Raw genomic sequence first — 20,296 nt, forward strand, 5'->3', positions numbered from 1 at the left:
AGGCGCACGGAACGCTGTTACTTTCCCACCAAAGTGGTACCTATTTATCTACCTGCAATTTCTTGCTTTCGAACTGCTAGGTTGGCAGGAGCTGGAACTAGAGATGGGAGCTCACTCCATCATGCGGCACCCGGGTCTCGAACTGCTGAACTACCGACCTTCCACAGCCTGCGGTTCGGCGGCTTAACCACTTGAGCCCCCACAGCTCCTTCTCATAATGAGACCAAAGTACAATAGCCTCAGTTCAGGCATTTCAGCTTCTAGGAAGAGTTCATGCTTGATTCGATCTAGAACCCACTTATTTGTATTTTTTTTTGGTCCATGGTATCCCTAAAATTTTTTTTAAAGAAACATACGTTTGTGGAGAAGAAGAAGAGACTGGATTCACACCCCGCCCTTCACTACCCGAAGGCATCTCAGAGCGGCTTACAATCTCCTATCCTTTCCCCTCCCCTCCCCACAACAGACACCCTGTGAGATAGGTGGGGCTGAGAGAGCTCTTCCAAGAACAGCTCTGAGAGAACTGTGGCTGACACAAGGTCACGCCAGCAGCTCTCCCAGATTAGAGTCTGTGCTCCTAGCCACTACGCCAAACTGGCTCTTTCAAAACAGCTCCATCCAGTCTAAAATGCCATATCTTTCTTCATTTTCCTTCATCCCAAGCACTCAAACATTTGCAACTGGGATTTTGCAGCAGGGCTTCCTTTAATCGGCTGTTAACGGCAAGGCAAGGTTTAAATCACACGCAGCACTGTTCAGCAACAAATAATTCTCACTAAGCAGCCTTTCTTTCGGAGACACTGTGCTGAATCACTGTGTTCTGCTCATGTTACAAAAGGCGCTTGGACATCATGAGGGACAATAAAGCTGCCCGTCTTTTAGTGTTGGGGCAACCTTGCTTCTCCATATAATGCTGCGATAACGACACTGAATTGCGTTTCTACGAAGCCTTTCTTCTGAATATCTCTCGGAGCACTTTCCCTAAACTAGGCAAGCAACAGTCATCTGAACATAAATCAGAGACACTGGCAATGTTCCCTCTAAGCTGTGGAGTCTTGTGAGCAAAAATGCAACTTTGTGAGCTGCTGGCATTAAAGTTGCGAGCGATCTATTTGGCTATTGGATAAATCAGTTTGCTCTGGAGCCATCCTTCCTGAGCTAAGACAAACGTGTGTGAGCTGGAGGCTAAAAACCTGTGAGCTAGCTCACACTAACTCAGCTTAGAGGGAACACTGGACACTGGTACGGCTTTCTTCCTCGGGGGAGGCCTCAAACCCAAGACAAATCTCACTCTGACAGCATTACACCCTTCTGCTTAAAAATTGCGCTTGTAAGATAGGACCGACCAGTGATACTCACTCAGTGGACTGAGAACCACATGTGGCTCTTTACCATGCTACCTGTGGCTCTTCCCCACTGCAGAACCCTTCCCATGTTCCATGTCAGTGGGCAAGGTCATTGCCCGGGAGGGTTTATGGTTAGCAGGTGGTTCCCACCTGAAAAACAGCCACTGCTGGAAGGACTGGAGGATGGGTAGGCTGTGAGCTTCCCTGAGTTGTGGGCAGCAGGCCAGGGGTGGAAGTCAAGGGCCTGTCCTCTCCAGCCTCCTCCCCCTTCTATGCAGCCTCTGAGCTCTCAGCACCAGGCCACTACTGGGGGAAGAGTGCCGAGAAGAGGGAGTAGAGACACCACAACAGCTGCCCAAGGGAAGAGCTAACTGGCTGCAGTAGAATGGCAATCGTTTTATTCCCATGTTTCCACAGCCAGCTTGCTCTCCCCTGGCCGCCTTGGGAGTCTCACTCTCTCTTCTGAACTGCGGAGGAGAGTGGGGAGACAGAAGCGGAGGAGACAGAAAAGATGCAGGCAGGGTGTGAGAGAATAAGCTGGATATCTGCTTTATGGACTGCTTATTGCTACACACAATGGACTGTGCACACACACAGAGGCTCAGAAAAGCTGTACACTTTAGGTCACCTGTTGTGATGCCACACATAGAGGGTGCCTGCACATACCTTACATGTAAATAAGGTTTCAGCTACACAGTTGCCCGGCCTGGTGAAGAAGCACAAACCTCCATTATTGTGAGCAATGAAACAACAACTCTAGGAAGAGACAGACCCCATGACAGAGCTGCTTGTGGTCACGTACCACCCATCAACTGCTTTGTTCCTGAGCTGGAATTTCCTGCCATATGGACATTTGTGGGGGTGTGGTGGGAACATCGGCGACGGCGGCAGTGGCAGCGGAGTAACAGTACAATCTCCTTTCCCTTCCCCTCCCCACAAGAGACACCCTGTGAGATAGGAGGGGCTGAGAGAGTTCTCTCAAGAACTGCTCTTGAAAGAACAGCTCTGAGAGAACTTGTGACTGTCCCAAGGTCACACCAGCAGCTGCATGTGAAGGCGTGGGGAATCAAACCCAGTTCTCCCAGATTACTCCTAACCACGACACCAAACTGGCAAGTATTTCTTGTGGCACACTAGCAGAGTTCTTGCAGCATATCAGAATTCTCCAGCATGGCAATTCCTGTTCTAGGTTTTGGCGGATGTCTCTTAACAACTTGGGGTATCATTGTCCCCTCCATTCTGTGTTGCAAAGTAACACCACAGGCACAGAAGATTTGAGGTGCATTCCCTATTCGATTTTCCTATATTTGGACAGGCAGGGAATAAACATTTTAAAATGTCCTTTTAGCAGCCCTTCAAAGTAAGGACAATAGAGACACAACAAATTAAGACTGAAGATTACAAGCACAGAACACTCTTGTTGATTGCAGCGAAAGGTCTCAAACAGCAAAGTCTACAAGGAATGGAATTATTGTAATCAAAATTAATGTGTAAAGAAAAATTCAGACATAGTTAAAAAAGCAGAAGAATGCAACAAATGAATCACTTGAATTAATGAACATCAATATATTAATTCATTCTTACAGTGCTGAAGGAATTAGATTTTGGAATCTTGCTGCATAGCATATTAGGTTCTGCTTTTATAATAAATTCATTAATATTATTTCAGTCTTATTATTTTTTCCCTGACATTAATAAACTAAAGGAAAAACAACAACTTTGGTTGTGTAATAAAGGGGTGATGACAGGTGAAATTTGTAGAGCCAGTTTGGTGTAGTGGTTAGGAGCACAGACTTTAATCTGGGAGAACCGGGATTGATTCTCCACTTCTCCACATGCAGCTGCTGGTGTGACCTTGGGTCAGTCACAAGTTCTCTCAGAGCTGTTCTCTCACAAGCAGTTCTCGGGAAGAGCTCTCTTAGCTCCACCCACCACACAGGGTGTCTGTTGTGGGGAGGGAAAGAAGATTGTAAACCACTCTGAGACTTCTTCAGGCAGTGAAGGGCGATGTAGAAATCCAATCTCCTCTTCTTCTAGAGAAGAGACCCTTTCTGAAATTTTTTGGAGTGGTTTGACCTGAATGGGGAAAAGCTGTCTGTAGAAAGCAAAAACTGCTTATCCTCCACGGTACCAACAACCACCCTCATCACCAGAATAATTTCAAAACGTTAGGCAGTTTTGTTTTTAATTGTGACTGAAAATGTAAACAAATAAATGTACGTGTATCGCTTAAAAAGGTTAAAAGGCAGGCCACTCATTGGAGGTATCATGAGGTCTAGATTCTAAAAAGTCACCATGGAACGCAAGTCGCTCCTGTATGGCAGGTTGGGTTCTAGGACCACCATCTGCTTGAAGTGTATTGTCAAGGCAGGAAAATGGTGAGAAAAGAGTTGCTTCTGACTTTGGACCTTGGGACGGTCACACACTCTCAGGCTAACTACCCCACAGGATTGTTGTGAAGAGAAACTGGAGGGAAGAAGAAGAAGAGGAGGAGGAGACTGGATTTATACCCTGCCCTTCACTCAGAGCGGCTTACAAATCCCTTTCCCTTCCCCTCCCACAACAGACACCCTGTGAGGTAGGTGGGGCTGAGAGAGCTCTGACAGAAACTGCTCTTTTCAAGAACACTTCTGACAGAACTACGGCTTGCCCAAGGTCATCCTGCCGCTGCAAGTGGAGGAGTGGGGAATGAAACCCGGTTCTCCCAGATTAGAGTCCACACACTTAACCACTACACCAAACTGGAATGATGTAAGCCTCTTTGGTTCCCCGCTGGGGAGAAAATGAAGCAAATCAACCATTAAATAAAATAGTTTTGAGTCCCAACAGGAAAATTCAGGGAGCCATGTGGGCTGCTGCATTTCAGAGTTTGATGCTACTTTAGAGTTAACCTTGGGCTTTACTGCGTTCTAATTTTCCTTGCATGCAAGTTCCTGTTTCTTCAGGGTCTGCCCCAGCCCTGTCCTGCACGTTTTGTTCCGTCTAGTGGTTCACTTCAATATTATACTGGCTTATTTCTGTCATGTCTCCTTGCAGATTTAAACTGCAATTTTTAATGCCAGATATAAACCGATGTCATATCGAATGGATCAAGAAAATTAGCAAAACATGTGTGGAACAGAACAAAGAACAGCCCATTGTCTGTTTGTATCCTTGCTTGATTTCTGTTCTGTTCTATTTTATAACTGTGCAGGTATTAAATTAAAAAAAACCCTGGTGTGTGTCCATCATTCTTATCTCACAAGGAAACTGACCATCTGTCCTTGAACACTGTGCCACCCAGGGATATGAAAAGAGAAAAATAATATCAGCCCTAATTCTATATAACAATGGATGGATCCGTACAGGACCACATCAGCTACGCATGTGGAAAATGTACTCCTCAAGGTCTCCTTTGCTGGATATGGGGACTGAGATGTCCTGTTCATGGCCTTGATTTCAGACATTCTTGGTTTTACATATCTCCGTATTTAATTGTAAATAAAATATTTTTATTTTGTATATAAAAGAGGTAAACAATTTATTACAGGGTATACAATTTATTACAGTGATCTTTGGGAAAGACACAATCCACTGCATGTGTTTTTTTACTATTAAGAAGCAGATGAACTGTTAAATACAATTTCTTTTAGTGATTAATGGCCGCATCAAATGTTCAGGAGAAGGTAATACCTTAAGGGTTTCCAGCCCTTGCTTCAGTTCAAGAATGACCTAATTATGGTACCTTTTTTCAGTTGACTCTAGTTGCTGCTATTGGTAAGTGTATTACTCTAACTCCCTCCCATCCTCCATCTGTCTATCTTTTCATTTTCATAACACTAGACAATAAACAACTTAAAACTGCACTGAGGGCGATCAGGAAGGATCACCTCTAAGCAACCTAGAAAAGCCCAGTAGTTCATTTAAAAATACATTTTTTTCTGGACAAGCGGAGTGAGTGCAGCGTCTGCCCTACCAAGCGCAAGAAGAGGCAAAGTAAGCAGATATTCAAGCACGTTAATGATTTATATACCAACTTAGGATCAAGTGGCACCTTTAAGGTTTATTTAAGGTACGTGCTTTCGTGTGCCGGTACAGTTTTTCAAATACCACGTGCATGGACACGAAAGCTCATACCCTGAATAAAACGTTGGTCTTAGAGGTGCCACTGGACTCTAAATCTGTTAAGAACCTAAGAACATAAGAGAAGCCAATGTCGGATCAGACCAATGGCCCATCCAGTCCAACACTCTGTGTCACACAGTGGCCAAAAATACCAGGTGACATCAGGAGGTCCAGCAGTGGGGCCAGGACACTACGGCCGATTCTGCACTAATGCTTTGCCCCCTTTCCCCCCCGGGTCTAATTGGCCCGATTCTATGCACGCATTTCCGCATTACAGAAATCTGACCCGGGTTTTGCCTGGGTGTTGATTTCCGCATGTCGCCTTGCCCAAATCTAGAATCTCTCTTCTCCCTCCTGTTTTTTTTTAAATGGAGGCGGGGTTGCATTGTATCACACCGCCCACGGAAACGCCGATTGGTCCCTTCAATTTTTGACCCTCGATGCCCGCGAAAAGCATCCATTGATGCAGCCAGGAAATGGGGGTGGGGTGGGCGGATGGGAAGTCAGTATATGAACATGAAAAAGAATGCTTAAACCTTTACACAAATGGCGAATTCCAAACAGAAATGAGAAAACAGGATACGGACATGTAAAAGGATATCTAAACGCCGGTCGATGATGGCCCATTGTTTCATCCAGTAAACGATGGGCTATTATTGAAGGGGAGGGAAAGAAGCAATGCAGCGTTAAAGGGGCGGAGAGGGGACAGCTGCGAATTGCAAGTTCCCCACTGGAATGCTCTGACTTCAACACCGCAGCAAAAAAAAACCCCTGAAGGTGGCGGAGAGGGAAAATCCGGGGAGAAAGACCCTTAAATTCAGGCCGATTCACGAACCCAAGGCAACCGGTGTGGAATCGAACCATTGCTGCAATTATTATCAGGGCATGAACCCGGGGCAAACTATGGTGCGGAATTGGCCCAGAAGCCCTCCCACTGTTCCCCCCCCCCCCAGCACCAAGAAGACAGAGCATCACTTGCCCCAGCCTGAGAGTTCCTATCTATACCTTGTGGCTAATAGCCACTGATGGACTTCTGCTCCATATGCTTATCTAATTCCCTTTTGAAGCTGTCCATGCTTGTAGCTGCCACCACCTCCTGTGGCAGTGAATTCCATGTGTTAATCACTCTTTGGGTGAGGAAGTTGTACTACTTCAGACCAACATGGCTGACCGCCTGGATTTATATACTACTATGTCTTACTCCTATGTAGATTTATTCAACTAAGCTCCACTGACTTCAGTGGAACTTACTTCTAGGTAGGGGCCAATCACACAGGGCAGAAGCCTGTCTTATATTTGGAAGCCTCCAGGTGCCTGTAACAGACATGTCTCAGCCAGGGGTCATTTCGTAGACAAAGAGGTGCAGGAGCTCATTAGCATAACTTATTTGCATATGCCACACCCCCTGACATCACCGGAAGTGTGTCAGAAGGCAACACCCACCGCTCAGGCTCCACTGGACTGTTTTGGATTGCTAGCTATTTTTTGGGGGGGGGGGGGAAACGTGGAGATCCCCCCGCACAGGAGAGCTTGGTCATAAAGGTGCCACTGGACTGTTTTGGATTGCTAGCTATGGGGGGAGGAATGCGCAGATCTGCCCTCACAGAGGAGGGAGAGCTTGTACCTGAAGGTGGGGGGGGGCTCTGCAATTTACCTGGCTGCTTCTTGCTCCTCGTGGCCTGACTGAGGGCTGCTGGGAGCAGGGGGTTGGGCTTCTTGCATGTGCCCACCTCCTGGGCTCCTTACTGCCGGAGCTCCGCTCCTGTGCGCTCCCGCAGGAAATGATCCCTGGTCTCAGCTATGATTTACTGGAAGGCAAGTTTTGATTCTCTGAGCCAGAGCCACCGAGGGCTCTCAAGGCTCCTAGACAAATTGCTCCTCCAGACTTCCTCCCCCAAATTCAGCCCAAACATGGTAACAAAATGACATGACTTGCCAAGCTTCAAGGGGCTCCCAGGGCCATCAGGGCCTTCAGAATTTTGTCACCCAAGCCCTTGCCCCGGCAGCCCTGCTCTCGACACCAGTTTCGGCGCCACCTACAGCAGTGTCTTTTCTCCTGCCAAAAAACCCAAAAAACGAAACAAGGGACTTGCTCCACTGGGCGGTTCTGCATTGGCTTCTCCCACCATTGTTTCAGCAAACTCACGTTGGAACAGAAATCCCCTTCTGCATTGCATGCTGCTTTCGCTTCCTTTGATCATCAGATTTTATGGTCGCCTCCACACTCCATGCCGCTTTTGCTTTCTTTGGTCATCGGGTTTTATGGTACCTTCTGCATAGATTTATGGGCATTTTATGGCTGTTCACAGGTGACTCTGCAGTCAGTATGGCGTTGGCCCGGGGTATTTTTTTTTGCCCCCCCGGAAAGGATTTTTTATTGCTTTTTTAATTGGACTACAAACTACAAAGAAATAAGGGAAGGGAACTACAGTTAAGGAGAAAGTAAAGATGACCACTACTGACTAAAACCCCAAGAGAAGGAGATCTTAAAACAGCTTATGTACAAAATCATTCCTTAAATCGCTAATATCTTTTGAACTTAGTCAGACATGCTAAAATATCTTTTAACACTTAGATTTAACTGTTAGAGAGAAACACCAGAGCATCACATTATTAAAAACCATATTTTCAAAGGCACAATTCAGAGTCCTTCAGCCTTCATTTTTTTTCCTAGTCTTTTCCTCAGTTTATATGGATTTTTAGGGGCAGCTGCCCCTTTTTCAGAAAGAGAGTCCTCTCCAGAAGACCCCGAGTCCAGATCGCCACTGGACTTACTGTCCTTCTCCTCTTTATCCACCTCCTCTGGCTCACCCAACTGGATTCTCAAAAAGTCCCGTGCTTTGGAAACAGAGTCAATCTTTTCTTTTTTATCCTGAAGTTTGAAGGTTACGCCCTCTGGATATAACCACCTGTAGCTAATTGCATTTGTATGAAGAAAAAGAATTAAATCTTTATATTTCTTTCTCCTTTGTCTTATTTCAAATGGGATATCTTTCAGAATCCTGATGGTACTGTCCCCGCTTTTCAAGGGTGTCCCCGCCGTCGCTCTCAGGATACAATCCCTCACGTGCCTCTTCGAGAATCTCATTACTATTTCCCCAGGCAGATCATTCTTCTTTATGTATACGGAATAGGACCTGTAGGCCACATCCATCTCGCTCATAAGATACTCCGCCTTCAAATCTGTCACTGGGGCTAATGCATCGCTCATCACTTGCTTCAGATTCTCGCTTTTGAATTCTGGGACGCCTTGGAATCGAAGGACCAAGTTTGCCTTCTCCATTTGTAGCTGTAAAAGTTGTTCTTCTGTAGAAATCTGCTTCTTTTCCTGTCTTTGCACCTTTTTCTTCACCTTTTGGGTAGTGGCGTCAACTTCTTTCACTTTCTCAGCTGTTTGCTCTGTGATTTTAAGAGTCTCATTCAATTGAAGCTGCTGAGTAGTGATACTTTGGTTCATCATTGACAACTGTTCCTTGAGATTAGTCATCTGGTCCAGCAGGGGGCGCAGGGACTCTGCCAACATTTTAACCAACTCGGTGGTTGCTTCCGGATGAGGGCTTCCATCTACTTTCGCTTTTAAAAGTTTTTCTTTCTCAGTCCTCTTCCCCGCCATTTTTATGGATTGTTTACTTTCCGAAGATTTGCTAAAGTCTCTGAATATATGCTCATACAATCATCCGCGCCCTGGTAAGTCTCTCTCAACAGATTTCAGTGTTTTTGCTTCCGCTCCCCCCTCGGATCTCGCATTTAAATTTGTGCTCATGGGAGGGGCCCCTCCCCCGCTCGCTTTCTTTCCTAGACCTTGGGGTGGGAGCTTTCTTTTTAGAATGTCAATTACGCTCTAATCCGACTCACAGTTCATAGTCGGTCTTGCGACCTTGCTGTAGCTCCGTTTAAACCGCTCGATCTCCAGCACTTGTCCCGGTCAGCGTCACTAGTTCCATACGGACACACAGCAGGAGGACCGTCGGGATGGAGAAGCACCTTGATTCCCCAGCATTGTGCTGGCGAAGAGGCACCTCTCAAAAGTCCCATGGCTAGGAGCCTTTCAACCAGGCTCCGGGGGGGGGGGTAGTGAGACATCGCCCCCCCCTTCTGCTGGTGCACAGATTTCATCCCCGGGAGGTCCGGGAGATGAGTCTGCTCAGCGTGTCGCCATAAACCGGAAGTCGGCCCGGGGTATTTGAATGTAGTTTTTAGCTGCACCTTTTCCTCAGCATTGAGAAGATGTGGAGCGAATGCCAGATGCAGACCCAGCCACTGTCTCTTCTCTTTGATTTGCTGTTTTTCTCCAGGGCCCGAATAAGTCAGGCATTGTTAGAGTATGAAAGCGAGAATAGCAAAGGCGCGGGACCTGGCTGTGCTGAAAGAAGAGACGGTCTGTGGGGACTATAGCAACTGTTTGAATTGAAGCTGCTACAGGCATTCAGCTCAGCAGCTTCCTTGCATATGGAGGCTCAAAGTGCAGCTGCTGGTGTGTCCTTGGGTCAGTCACAAGTTCTCTCAGAGCTGTTCTCTCAGTAGCAGTCCTCAAAAGAGCTCTCTCAGCCCCACCTACCTCACGGGGGTGCCTGTTGTGGGGAGGGGAAGGGAAAGGAGTTGGTAAGCTGCTCTGCGACTCCAAGTGAAGGGCAGGGTATAAATCCTATCTCTTCTTCTAATGAAGGAGGGAGAAGGATTCAAATCCCAGCACCACAGTTCTAATTCTCCCCACACCACTTGTTAGCTGAAATTAAGGGGAGAAGAAGAAGAGATTGAATTTATACCCCGCCCTTTACTCAGATTCTCAGAGCAGTTTAAAACCTCCTTTCTCCTTTTCCCTCCCCACAACAGACACCCTGTGAGGTAGGTGGGGCTGAGAGAGCTCTTTCGAGGACTGCTCTTGAGAGAACAGCTCTGAGAGAACTTGTGACTGACCCGAGGTCACACCAGCAGCTGCACATGGAGAACTGGCAAATCAAACCCGGTTCTCCCAGATTAGAATCCACACTCTTAACCACTACACCAAACTGGTTCCCAGAGAAGAAATCTAATCATGGATCTCTGTCTCCTCTGCTTAAATTGTAAGCACTACAAGAGGATACTTCAGAAATTAACTCGTAGGGATTCCCCCCTACACTCACTCACTCCAAATTCAGAAGAGAAAACCCAAATTATTTATTTTTTGGCCTTTGAATTTAGCAGACAGAATAATCCCCCCCCACCTTCCTTTCCATTTTTTACTCTATACAACAGGCTATTTTCTCGTCTGCTGATATCAACACACAGGGCAGATTTATTCTGCAGTGCCCATCATTATTCCTTGTGATTCCAAGGTCCCTTTAAGGATAACATAACTGAAAAAGCAAAGCAGATCCATGTCCCAAGGAGCATGCAAGTTAAATTTCAACAACGGAGGGCACGATGCAAAAGGGGACGGAATGGCGGACAAGAGAAACGAAAGCAATGTGGGGTATGAGGACTGAACCCAAAGGCTTCACAGATAAAAGATGGGGTTTGAAGAAAGAGGGAAGGAGATCACCACCAAAGCGTTTTGGAAGAAAGTTCAAGGAACAATGTCCAGCAAGAAATAATAGGTAGAGGAGCCTTTTGGCTGGTTGAGAGATGACAGAGTGAAAATCACAGGCAGAGATATAGATAAGAAGAGAAGAGAAGAGATTGGATTTATACCCCGCCCTTCACTACCCGAAGGAGTCAGAGTGGCTTACAATCTCCTTCCCCTTCCCCTCCCCACAACAGACACCCTGTGAGCTAGGTGGGGCTGAGAGAGCTCTGACAGAAACTGCCCTTGAGAGAACAGCTCTGAAAGAACTTGTGACTGACCCAAGGTCACACCAGCAGCTGCATGTGGAGGAGTGGGAAATCAAACCCGGTTCTCCCAGATAAGAGATCGCAATGCTAACCACTACACCAAACTGGCTCTCAGGAATGAAACGAGGGAGAGAGAAGTGGCCTTCTGATTATCTGGTCCTGCCAAGGGGCCGGAGGATGCAGGTACTCCATTCACATGAATACTGTCCTGCAGGACTTTTTTTGTAGAAAAAGCCCAGCAGGAACTCATTAGCATAATAGGCCACACCCAACAGCAGGAACAAATTAGCATAGTAGGCCACACCCCTGACAGCACAGCACATTAGCATATTAGGCCACACCCCCATGTCACCAGGAGTCTTGTCATCCAGCCACACCCACCTTTTGCTTCTTATTCTGTTTACCTTGTTTGTTGTCAAAACCCAGGGCTTTTTTTGGAGCAGGAACCCTTTGCATTTGAGGCCACACACCCCGAATGTAGCCAATCCTAATGAGTTTCTGCTGTTGGGTGTGGCCTATTATGCTAATGAGTTCCTGCTGGGCGTGGCCAACTCAGGAGCCAGCCGGAACTCCGTTCCTGTGCGTTCCTGCCCAAAAATAGCCCTGCGTGTCCTGACATCTCTTATGAGACTTGCACACAGAAAAAAAAAAGAATTCGGGATAACGGATGATTGATGACTGCAACTGCAGTGTATCGGACTCACTGAGCTGTGAAGTTCCCCTCCAAGTTTATGCTAATATGAGCTATTCTAGATTTACGGAAATCTAAGAATGATTGACTCTACCCTCTGATCTGATCCCACATTATCCTCCCTTAATTAAATCCACAGAAAAGAGGATAAGGTGGCTATCTTAAACTCTGCCTACATTATGGGAAATGTTCAGGTTATCTAAAAAAAACACGTTTGCTGAATGAAACGACGAGACTTTTGGTTCTTCTTGTAGCATGGACTGCATGCACTGGAATGTCTTGCTTCAGCTATTATGAGACAAAAGACTCGGGAGAGTCGCAACGTGATCTGTTATACTTTATTCTCTCTTTCCTCCAAGGAGCTCACAGCAGTGTACCAGGTCTCCCCCCCCTCCCCATCTTACTTTTGCAACAGCTCTGTGAAGTAGGTTAGGTTGAGTGTGCATGACTGGCCTACCGTGCCCCAGCAAACCCGATCCTGTTGGGATTTACAAGTTCTCTCTCTGTAGTCATGAAAGAATTTCCTGTTTGTTTATGCATGCTGATGCCTTAGCTATCTTTAGAGACCCAGTGACTTGCTGCCAGGGGCAAGGTGACAAAATGCATAATTAGCACTGGGATTCTCCAGTTGGGTAATCAATACTGTGGGGGTGGACTAGAGAGTAAGCATTGGGTTTCAGGTTTATTGCTCTTTGTCCTTCTCCAGTTTGTCCTCACACAAGGTTTAGAAGTCTCTAAGTAAAAATGTAGGACAGAACAGCTAGACAGTCTACTGTCCATCTTATTTAACCGCTCAAGTGGTTAAGACGCTGAACTGCAGGCTGTAGAAGGTCAGTAGTTCAGCGGTTCAAGACCCGGGTGCCGCATGACGGAGTGAGCTCCCGTCCCTAGTTCCAGCTCCTGCCAACCTAGCAGTTCGAAAGCAAGAAATTGCAAGTAGATAAACAGGGACCACTTCGGTGGGAAGGGAACAGCGTTCCGTGCACCTTGGTGTTTAGTCATGCCGGCCACATGACCACGGAAACGTCTTCGGACAGCGCTGGCTCTTCGGCTTGGATACGGAGATGAGCACCGCAACCCTAGAGTCGGATTCGACTGGCTTTCGAGCAAGGGAACCTTTACCTTTACAGTAACATTTATTTATTTATTTATTTATTTATTTATTTTATTCGATTTATACCCCGCCCTCCCCGCAATGCAGACTCAGGGCGGCTTACATAGAGGCAAAACGCCAAAATAAAACATATTAAAACCATTTAAAATCCCAGCAGTACAAAAACATTTTTAACAATTATTGACTAAGTGCTCTAGGTGTTCAACATGATGTTTCAAAGATGGCGTATTTCAGCTATTCAGCATCATCCGCTCCAGGGAAACACTAGTGTCCCCTCATCCAGGGCCGGGTAAAGATGGAATAATAGTGATGGTAGTGGCGGCTCCTACTCATACGCCTGGTGGAAGAACTCCGTCTTACAGGCCCTGCGGAACTGCACTAGGTCCCGCAGGGCCCGGATCTCCTCCGGGAGCTCATTCCACCAGGTAGGAGCCGCCACCGAGAAAGCCCTGGCCCTGGTAGCGGCCAGCCTGGCCTCTTTGGGACCTGGCACTGCCAGGAGATGTTGGGTCCCGGACCGAAGTGCTCGCGGGGGAACATCTTCCTCTGTTTCTTATTACAAACATTCATTATTTCCGCTTTGTTATGGGTTAAATAGTTTTCTAAGCTGAGAGCCTACCTGCCACGTACCCCTGTGGGAAAATGCCTTTCTGAGTTCTGAACACCCCGTTTACAAACAAACATTTGGAATTCGACCCCTTTGTAAGCAAGGGACTTGCCGTCCTTCAGTTCCGTAGGACAAAGAGTTAACAGAATGATGTTTAAGACAAAAGCTGTTTACCAAAGGACTCGGCCAACTTTCTGCCTCGGCCATGTTCATCTAGAAGAATCACTTCCAAAGATACATGATTAGGATTCTATCCTCCGTTCTAAGCAAAGGGAAAAGAATGGCTGAGGCTCCCTTATTTAATGCACTTGTCCTCCAACTTTCCCCCCCAATGGAGACCCAAAGTGGCTTACATCATTCTGCTCTCCTCCATTTTATCCTCACAACAATCCTGTGAGGTAGATTGGGCCGGACCATGTGCCTGGCCCAAGGTCACCCAGGGAGCTTCCATGGCATGAACGGGGATTTGAACCTGGGACTCCCAAATACTAGTCCAACACTCTTATCCACTACACCACACCGACTCTCTAATAGCACCAAATGGACTGATCCTACAAATTACTGCCTACAAGGCAAGGCACTCCCCAGGGGATCAAGTTTCAGCCTTTCCACAGATGCCAAAGTAGCCTTCACTGTTCTCACACCTGTTCCTGGTCAGGCTGTGATAGCTGTCTCCTACCTGCCAGAAGCACATTCAGAATTCATTTCCTTTGGCATGATGTCAGGTAGCCCTGTCATAGGTCTGGAATGTGGAGGGATGCCCTCCCGTCTTCCGTCTAAGCTCTCCCTCGCTCACCAACTGTTTGTTATCTTATGCTTGACGTTGTAGATGCTCCAGCTGCGGTTTACTCGACTGGGAAAGTTAATGGCTTTTTGCTCTGCCTGCTTGCTTTGCCCACGCGCGAGGGAGATGTATCCATTGGCTCATGCTTACAGGGGGGGGGATGTTTGACTCTAGTAGAAGTCAGAGGCCCTAGTATCGGCGGCCATTCCTGACACAAGCTGTACACGTGTCTCTAGTACTGGATCTACCAATAAACAGTTATTTTCTCATGAAGCCCTGTGTTGCGTAACCTAAGGACCCTGACAAAGTGTCAGAAATGGCCGCCAGTACTAGGGCCTCTGACTTATACTAGAATCAAACATCCCCCCTGCTGCTGCGGGTAAACTTAGTCCACTGGAGAAAGTCCCAGGTGGTCGCCTGTGTTGGTCTGAAGCAGTAGAACCAATCTAGAGTCCAGTGGCACCTTTAAGAATAAACTTGTGTTGGTCTTAAAGGTGCCACTGGACTCTAGATTGGCTCCACTGGAGAAGTTTGCCAAGTAAAGAAAAACAAATGCAATGGACGGTATTCCTCCTCCTCCCCCAAGGAGGATTTTGTCAGTCCTCCTCCCCTGGAAAAAAAACCTGGCTTCAACACTAGTCAATGAATGACGAGTCCTCTTGCATGGCAGCTGTCTACTGCTGATTTTTCTCTCTGCCAAGGTCAAGGGAAGCCATGACCTGAATGGGCCAGGCTAGCCTGATGTCGTCCGATCTCAGCATCTAAACTGGGTTGGCCATGGTTAGTTCGCAGATGTGATGCCACCAGGGCTATTTTGGGGCAGGAACGCACAGGAACGGAGTTCCGGCTGGCTCCCAAGTTGGCCACGCCCAGCAGGAACTCATTAGCATAACAGGCCACACCCAACATCAGAAACTCATTAGGATTGGCTACATTAGGGGTGTGTGGCCTAACGTGCAAAGGAGTTCCTGCAACAAAAAAGCCCTGGGTTTTGGCAACAAACAAGGTAAACAGAATAAGAAGCAAAAGATGGGTGTGGCTGGATGACCACACTTCTGGTAACATGGGGGTGCGGCCTAATGTGCTAATGAGCTGTGCTGCCAGGGGTGTGGCCCAATATGCTAATGAGTTCCTGCTGCTGGGTGTGGCCTATTATGCTAATGAGTTCCTGCTGGGCTTTTTCTACAAAAAGAGCCCTGGATGCCACCAAGGAAGTCCAAAATTGCTACCGCAGAGGCTCTGTTTGTCTTTTGCCTCGAAAACCCTGGTGGGTTTTCCACTGGTCAGCTGGAACTGGGCAACACTTTCCACCACCAAGGTAAAGGAAAACAGGTTTAGGGCTTGTTTTCCACAAGGAAAGGTGGGGTATAAATGAACAGACTATGAATAGAAGTTGTTTCGCCGAAGTGGCTACAAAAGGGACCCAAACGTCTTCTGTAAGGTTGACTTACGGCCCCGGCTCGCTCGGGTCTGCCGCTCCTGAGTGCAGCTGCGGCAGCGTTTTGCAGAAGGGAACCCTCGGCCTCTCTTTCCCGTGGACATCTGGGGGATGCGCAGGCCTTGGGAAACCTTGTTAAGCGAGCGAAAAGTGGGCTAGCTGTTCTGCAGAAAGGACACTCTCTGTTGCAGGCGAGGAAAAGAGACAGAGCTAAGAGCTGTTAGCGAAGAGCTGCCGAGGGAGTCTGTCTGTGGGCTCTTTATCCCTCCCTTTACACCACGTCTCCCCATTAAAAACTGCGGCTTTGTGCGGAGAGGATTACCTGGGGGCACAAAATCAATATCTATAAAAAGGAGAGATTGGCAGTGCAGGCTCCCCCCCCCCACCTCTGATCAGTACAGAATCAGGCAGATGCTGCTAGCCTTCATACTTCAATGGTATCCAGAGACTTTTCTCCTATTTATGGAGACCCTGGGGAGGAAATTTAAAAGGATCCAGAGACAATCCGTCAGTTTTGTATCTTCCATTGGATGTCACACAGGAGCGTGGAGATCGGCCCTTGGGATTTAATTACGTTTTTTTAAAAACGACATTAAATCAGCCGAAACGACAACAGACTTCAGTCTCTGACGATAAGCAGGTAAATATGTTTAAAGGTTTGAGTATTAAAGATCTGAGTGTTTTTTCCCAATTCTAATGGCTAAAGAATATCTCAAACGGGAGTAAAAATGCCATTTTCACCTTTGCTTAGAAGCTCAGACCTTTTCATAGATAAGCAAAAGTTAGAAATCTAGTATACACGCAGTCTTTTCTGACATGAAAATGCAGATATAAACATAAGAAAGTAAAAGAGCTCAGCGAAAACTAGACCCTCAGGGAGCTGGGTAGGAAGAATGAGACCCTGTTGGGTCTACTGGACCTTTCAGAGGCTTTTCAGTACTATCAGTCATCGTATTCTTCTGGACCACCTTTCAGAGTTAGAACTGGAAGGCACCATTTTGCGGTGCTTTCAGCTCCTACATGGAAAGTTGGCTTCAGAAGGTTATGCTAGAGGGGTCTGCGGCTTGATTCCTTGACCTCTGGAGTCCTTCGAAGTTCCATCTTGTGTCCCCCCCTGCTTTTTATCATCTACATGAAGCCGCTGGGGGAGGTCACCTGGATATTTGGGTTGGGTTGTCAGCAGGGTTTTTTGTGTGGAAAAAGCCCAGCAGGAACTCATTAGCATAATAGGCCACACCCAACAGCAGAAACCTATTAGCATATTAGGCCACACCCATGACAGCAAAGCTCATTGGCATATTAGGCCACACCCCCATGTTACCAGAAGTGTGCTCATCCAGCCACACCCACCTTTTGCTTCTTATTCTGTTTACCTTGTTTGTTGCCAAAACCCAGGGCTTTTTTGTAGCCGGAACTCCTTTGCATGTTAGGCCACACACCCCTAATGTAGCCAATCCTAATGAGTTTCTGCTGTTGGGTGTGGCCTATTATGCTAACGAGTTCCTGCTGGGTGTGGGTGTGGCCAACTTGGAAGCCAGCCGGAACTTTGTTCCGGTGCGTTCCTGCCCCAAAATAGCCCTGGTTGTCAGCAATATGCAGATGATACTCAGCTCTACCTCATTCCTCCAGCGGATCCCAGGGAGGATGTAGAAACTGGGAACCAGTGCCTGGAGGCAGTCTGGGGATGGCTGAGGACTAATAAACTGAAATTTAATCCTGACAAATTGGAGGCGCTACGAGGTGTCTGTGTGGCACCTACCCCAATCCTACTGCTTCAATGAGCAAAGTTTATTCATGTCATTCATTTATTACAATATTTATACCCTACTTTTCATTTTCCCTTAAATTTGAAGTCTTTTTCCAGTCTAAGGAGTCTTCCTCTTACGTAACTGGCTTTTCCGTTGAGTTTAAGTTGGGAGAAGGTTACTTAGAGGATGACTGGATCCACCCCACTATTTGGTAGAAAAACCTACATGGGAACTGAGGCATCTTCTGGTCTGGATGGGGATGCACTCAGTGTTCCCTCTAAGCTGGGTCAGTGTGAGCTAGCTCACAGTTCTTTAGCCTCTGGTTCACACATTTTTGCCTTAGCTCAGGAAGGATGGGGCTCCAGAGCAAACTGATTTATGCAGCAGCCAAATCGCTGGCTCACCACTTTAATGCCAGTAGCTCACAAACTGGAATTTTTGCTCACAAGACTCCACAGCTTAGAGGGAGCCTTGGTTGCACTCCCACTAAAGGAGCAGGTTCATAACTGGGTGATGCTGCTGGACCTGCACTTCCTGTGGGATGAGCAGTAGTGGCAGTAGTGGCAAGGAGTACCTTTCACAAGCTTTGGCTGGTGAGGCAGCTGTGGCCTTTCTTCAGCAAAAAAGATCTTGCCACTGTTACATGCCCTGGGAACATCTGGATTAGACCACTTCAGTGTGCTCTACATGGGGATCCTGAAGAAGAAGAAGAGGAGGAGGAGATTGGATTTATACCCTACCCTTCACTTGGAGTCTCAGAGTGGTTTACAATCTCCCTTCCCTTTCCCTCCTCTCCCCACAACAGACACCCTGTGAGGTAGGTGGGGCTGAGACTGAGAGCTCTTTAGAGGACAGCTCTGAAACAACTTGTAACTGACCCAAGGTCACACCAGCAGCTGCATGTGGAGGAGTAGGGAATCAAACCTTGTTCTCCCAGACTAGAGTCCGCGCTCCTAACCACTATACCAAACTGGCTCTGAAGAGCATCTGGAAGCTCTCACTGCTAAAGAATCCTGCAGCCAGAATGTTGACTGGAATGGGCCATAAGGACCATATCACCTCGGTCTCGTTCCATCCACACTGGCTTCCAATTTATTCCCATAACCCAGGCCCAATTCAAGGCCCTGATATTGCTCTCTAAAGCCTAATACAGCTTGGGGCCAGCAGACCTTAAGGACTGCCTATTCCTACATGGACCTACCTGACCACTAAGGTCATCTCCAGGGGCACTGCTTTGGATGCCCTGCTACCTGAGGCTAGACAGGTGGCAACCTGAGAAAGGACAGGTAGAGCAGGTAGAGAAAGAGGTACTTTTCTCCCTTTCTCACAATACAAGAACTCGTGGGCACTCCATGAAATTGCTGAGCGGTCAGGTTAGAACGGATAAAACGAAGTACTTCTTCACCCAAAGAGTGATTAACACTTGGAATTCACTGCCACAGGAAGTGGTGGCGGCTACAAGCATGGACGGCTTCAAAAGGGAATTAGATAGGCATATGGAGCAGAGGTCCATCAGTGGCTATTAGCCACAAGGTATAGATAGGGACTCTGGGGCAAGTGATGCTCTGTCATCTTGGTGCTTGGGGGGGGGGTCAACAGTGGGAGGGCTTCTAATGTCCTGGCCCCACTGGTGGACCTCCTGATGGCACTGGTATTTCTGGCCACTGTGTGATACAGAGTGTTGGACTGGATGGGCCTTTGGCCTGATCCAACATTGGCGTCTCTTATGTTCTCATGTTCTTATGACATCCTTGGTGGTGGCACCAAAATTACAGAATTCTCACCATAGGAAGATTCATCTGTCCCCCTTCGAGTATTGTCTTCTACTGATGGGTGAAGACTTTTGCGTGTTTGGCAATCCCTCACTGTCCCTCCTCCCAGTTTATGCATTTTATTTAAATGTGTGTGTGTGTTTATAAAATTGTTTTAATGTTTTACAGTGTTTGTTGCCTTGGGAACCCTAAGCAGCTTGGAAAGGCAGCATTCAATGTTTTAAATAATTTTCATTAGTTCATTATCTGCTTCAGGAACTGAATGGGGGTATTATAAAATAAACAGATTTCTATTTTGTTTCTCCATACAAATGTAAGGACGCTCAGCGAGATCAGTGGATTGAAGACTAACTGTGCAGAGTTACTGCCATCTGAATGGACTGAAAAGAATTGACTTAGACTGGAGTAACTCTAAATAGGATTGTAGTGTAAACGCCTAGGATTTTCAAAAGAAAACACTGAGCAAAACAGTCTATCCGAGATGGAAAGTAATTTTCCACGTGGCTTGGCCGACAAAGTCATTAATATTCATGGTTTGCTTCAATACGACATAATGCCTGACCTCAAAAGTCAGACATCCCCCCCCCCCACATGTATTCTAAACTGGCAAGCAGACTTTAAATCAATATGCTGGACACAGAACCTGTTTTAAGAGACTGTAAGTGAAGGCTTGGACATATTTTTTAATTTGATTTAGTTTTAAATTAGGTCCTTTTAAAAACAAGCCACTTAAGAATAACACTCTCACACACATGTTATTCTTACTCTTGTGCAGAGAAAGATGTTGACAGGACCATACCTTTCCCCCAAAAGATAAATTTATTTATCCTGAGACCAATTACTCCCTCTAAGCTGTGGAGTCTTGTGAGCAAAAATTCTAC

General features: G+C 46.9%; 1 protein-coding gene across 1 annotated transcript in view; it reads right to left on the reverse strand.

Moving 5' to 3' along the window:
• The window catches only part of NWD2 (NACHT and WD repeat domain containing 2), a 130,250-nt gene that overhangs the window by 61,273 nt on the left and 48,681 nt on the right, over positions 1 to 20,296 (reverse strand). The window contains exon 3 of the mRNA XM_015418172.1: positions 15,909 to 16,026. Within this exon, the coding sequence (XP_015273658.1) occupies positions 15,909 to 16,026 (118 nt within the window). The remainder of the gene's footprint in view (positions 1 to 15,908; positions 16,027 to 20,296) is intronic.

The sequence above is a fragment of the Gekko japonicus genome, unplaced genomic scaffold (genome assembly GCF_001447785.1).
Source record: "Gekko japonicus isolate JY-2015 unplaced genomic scaffold, Gekko_japonicus_V1.1 scaffold55, whole genome shotgun sequence".
NCBI lineage: Eukaryota > Metazoa > Chordata > Lepidosauria > Squamata > Gekkonidae > Gekko > Gekko japonicus.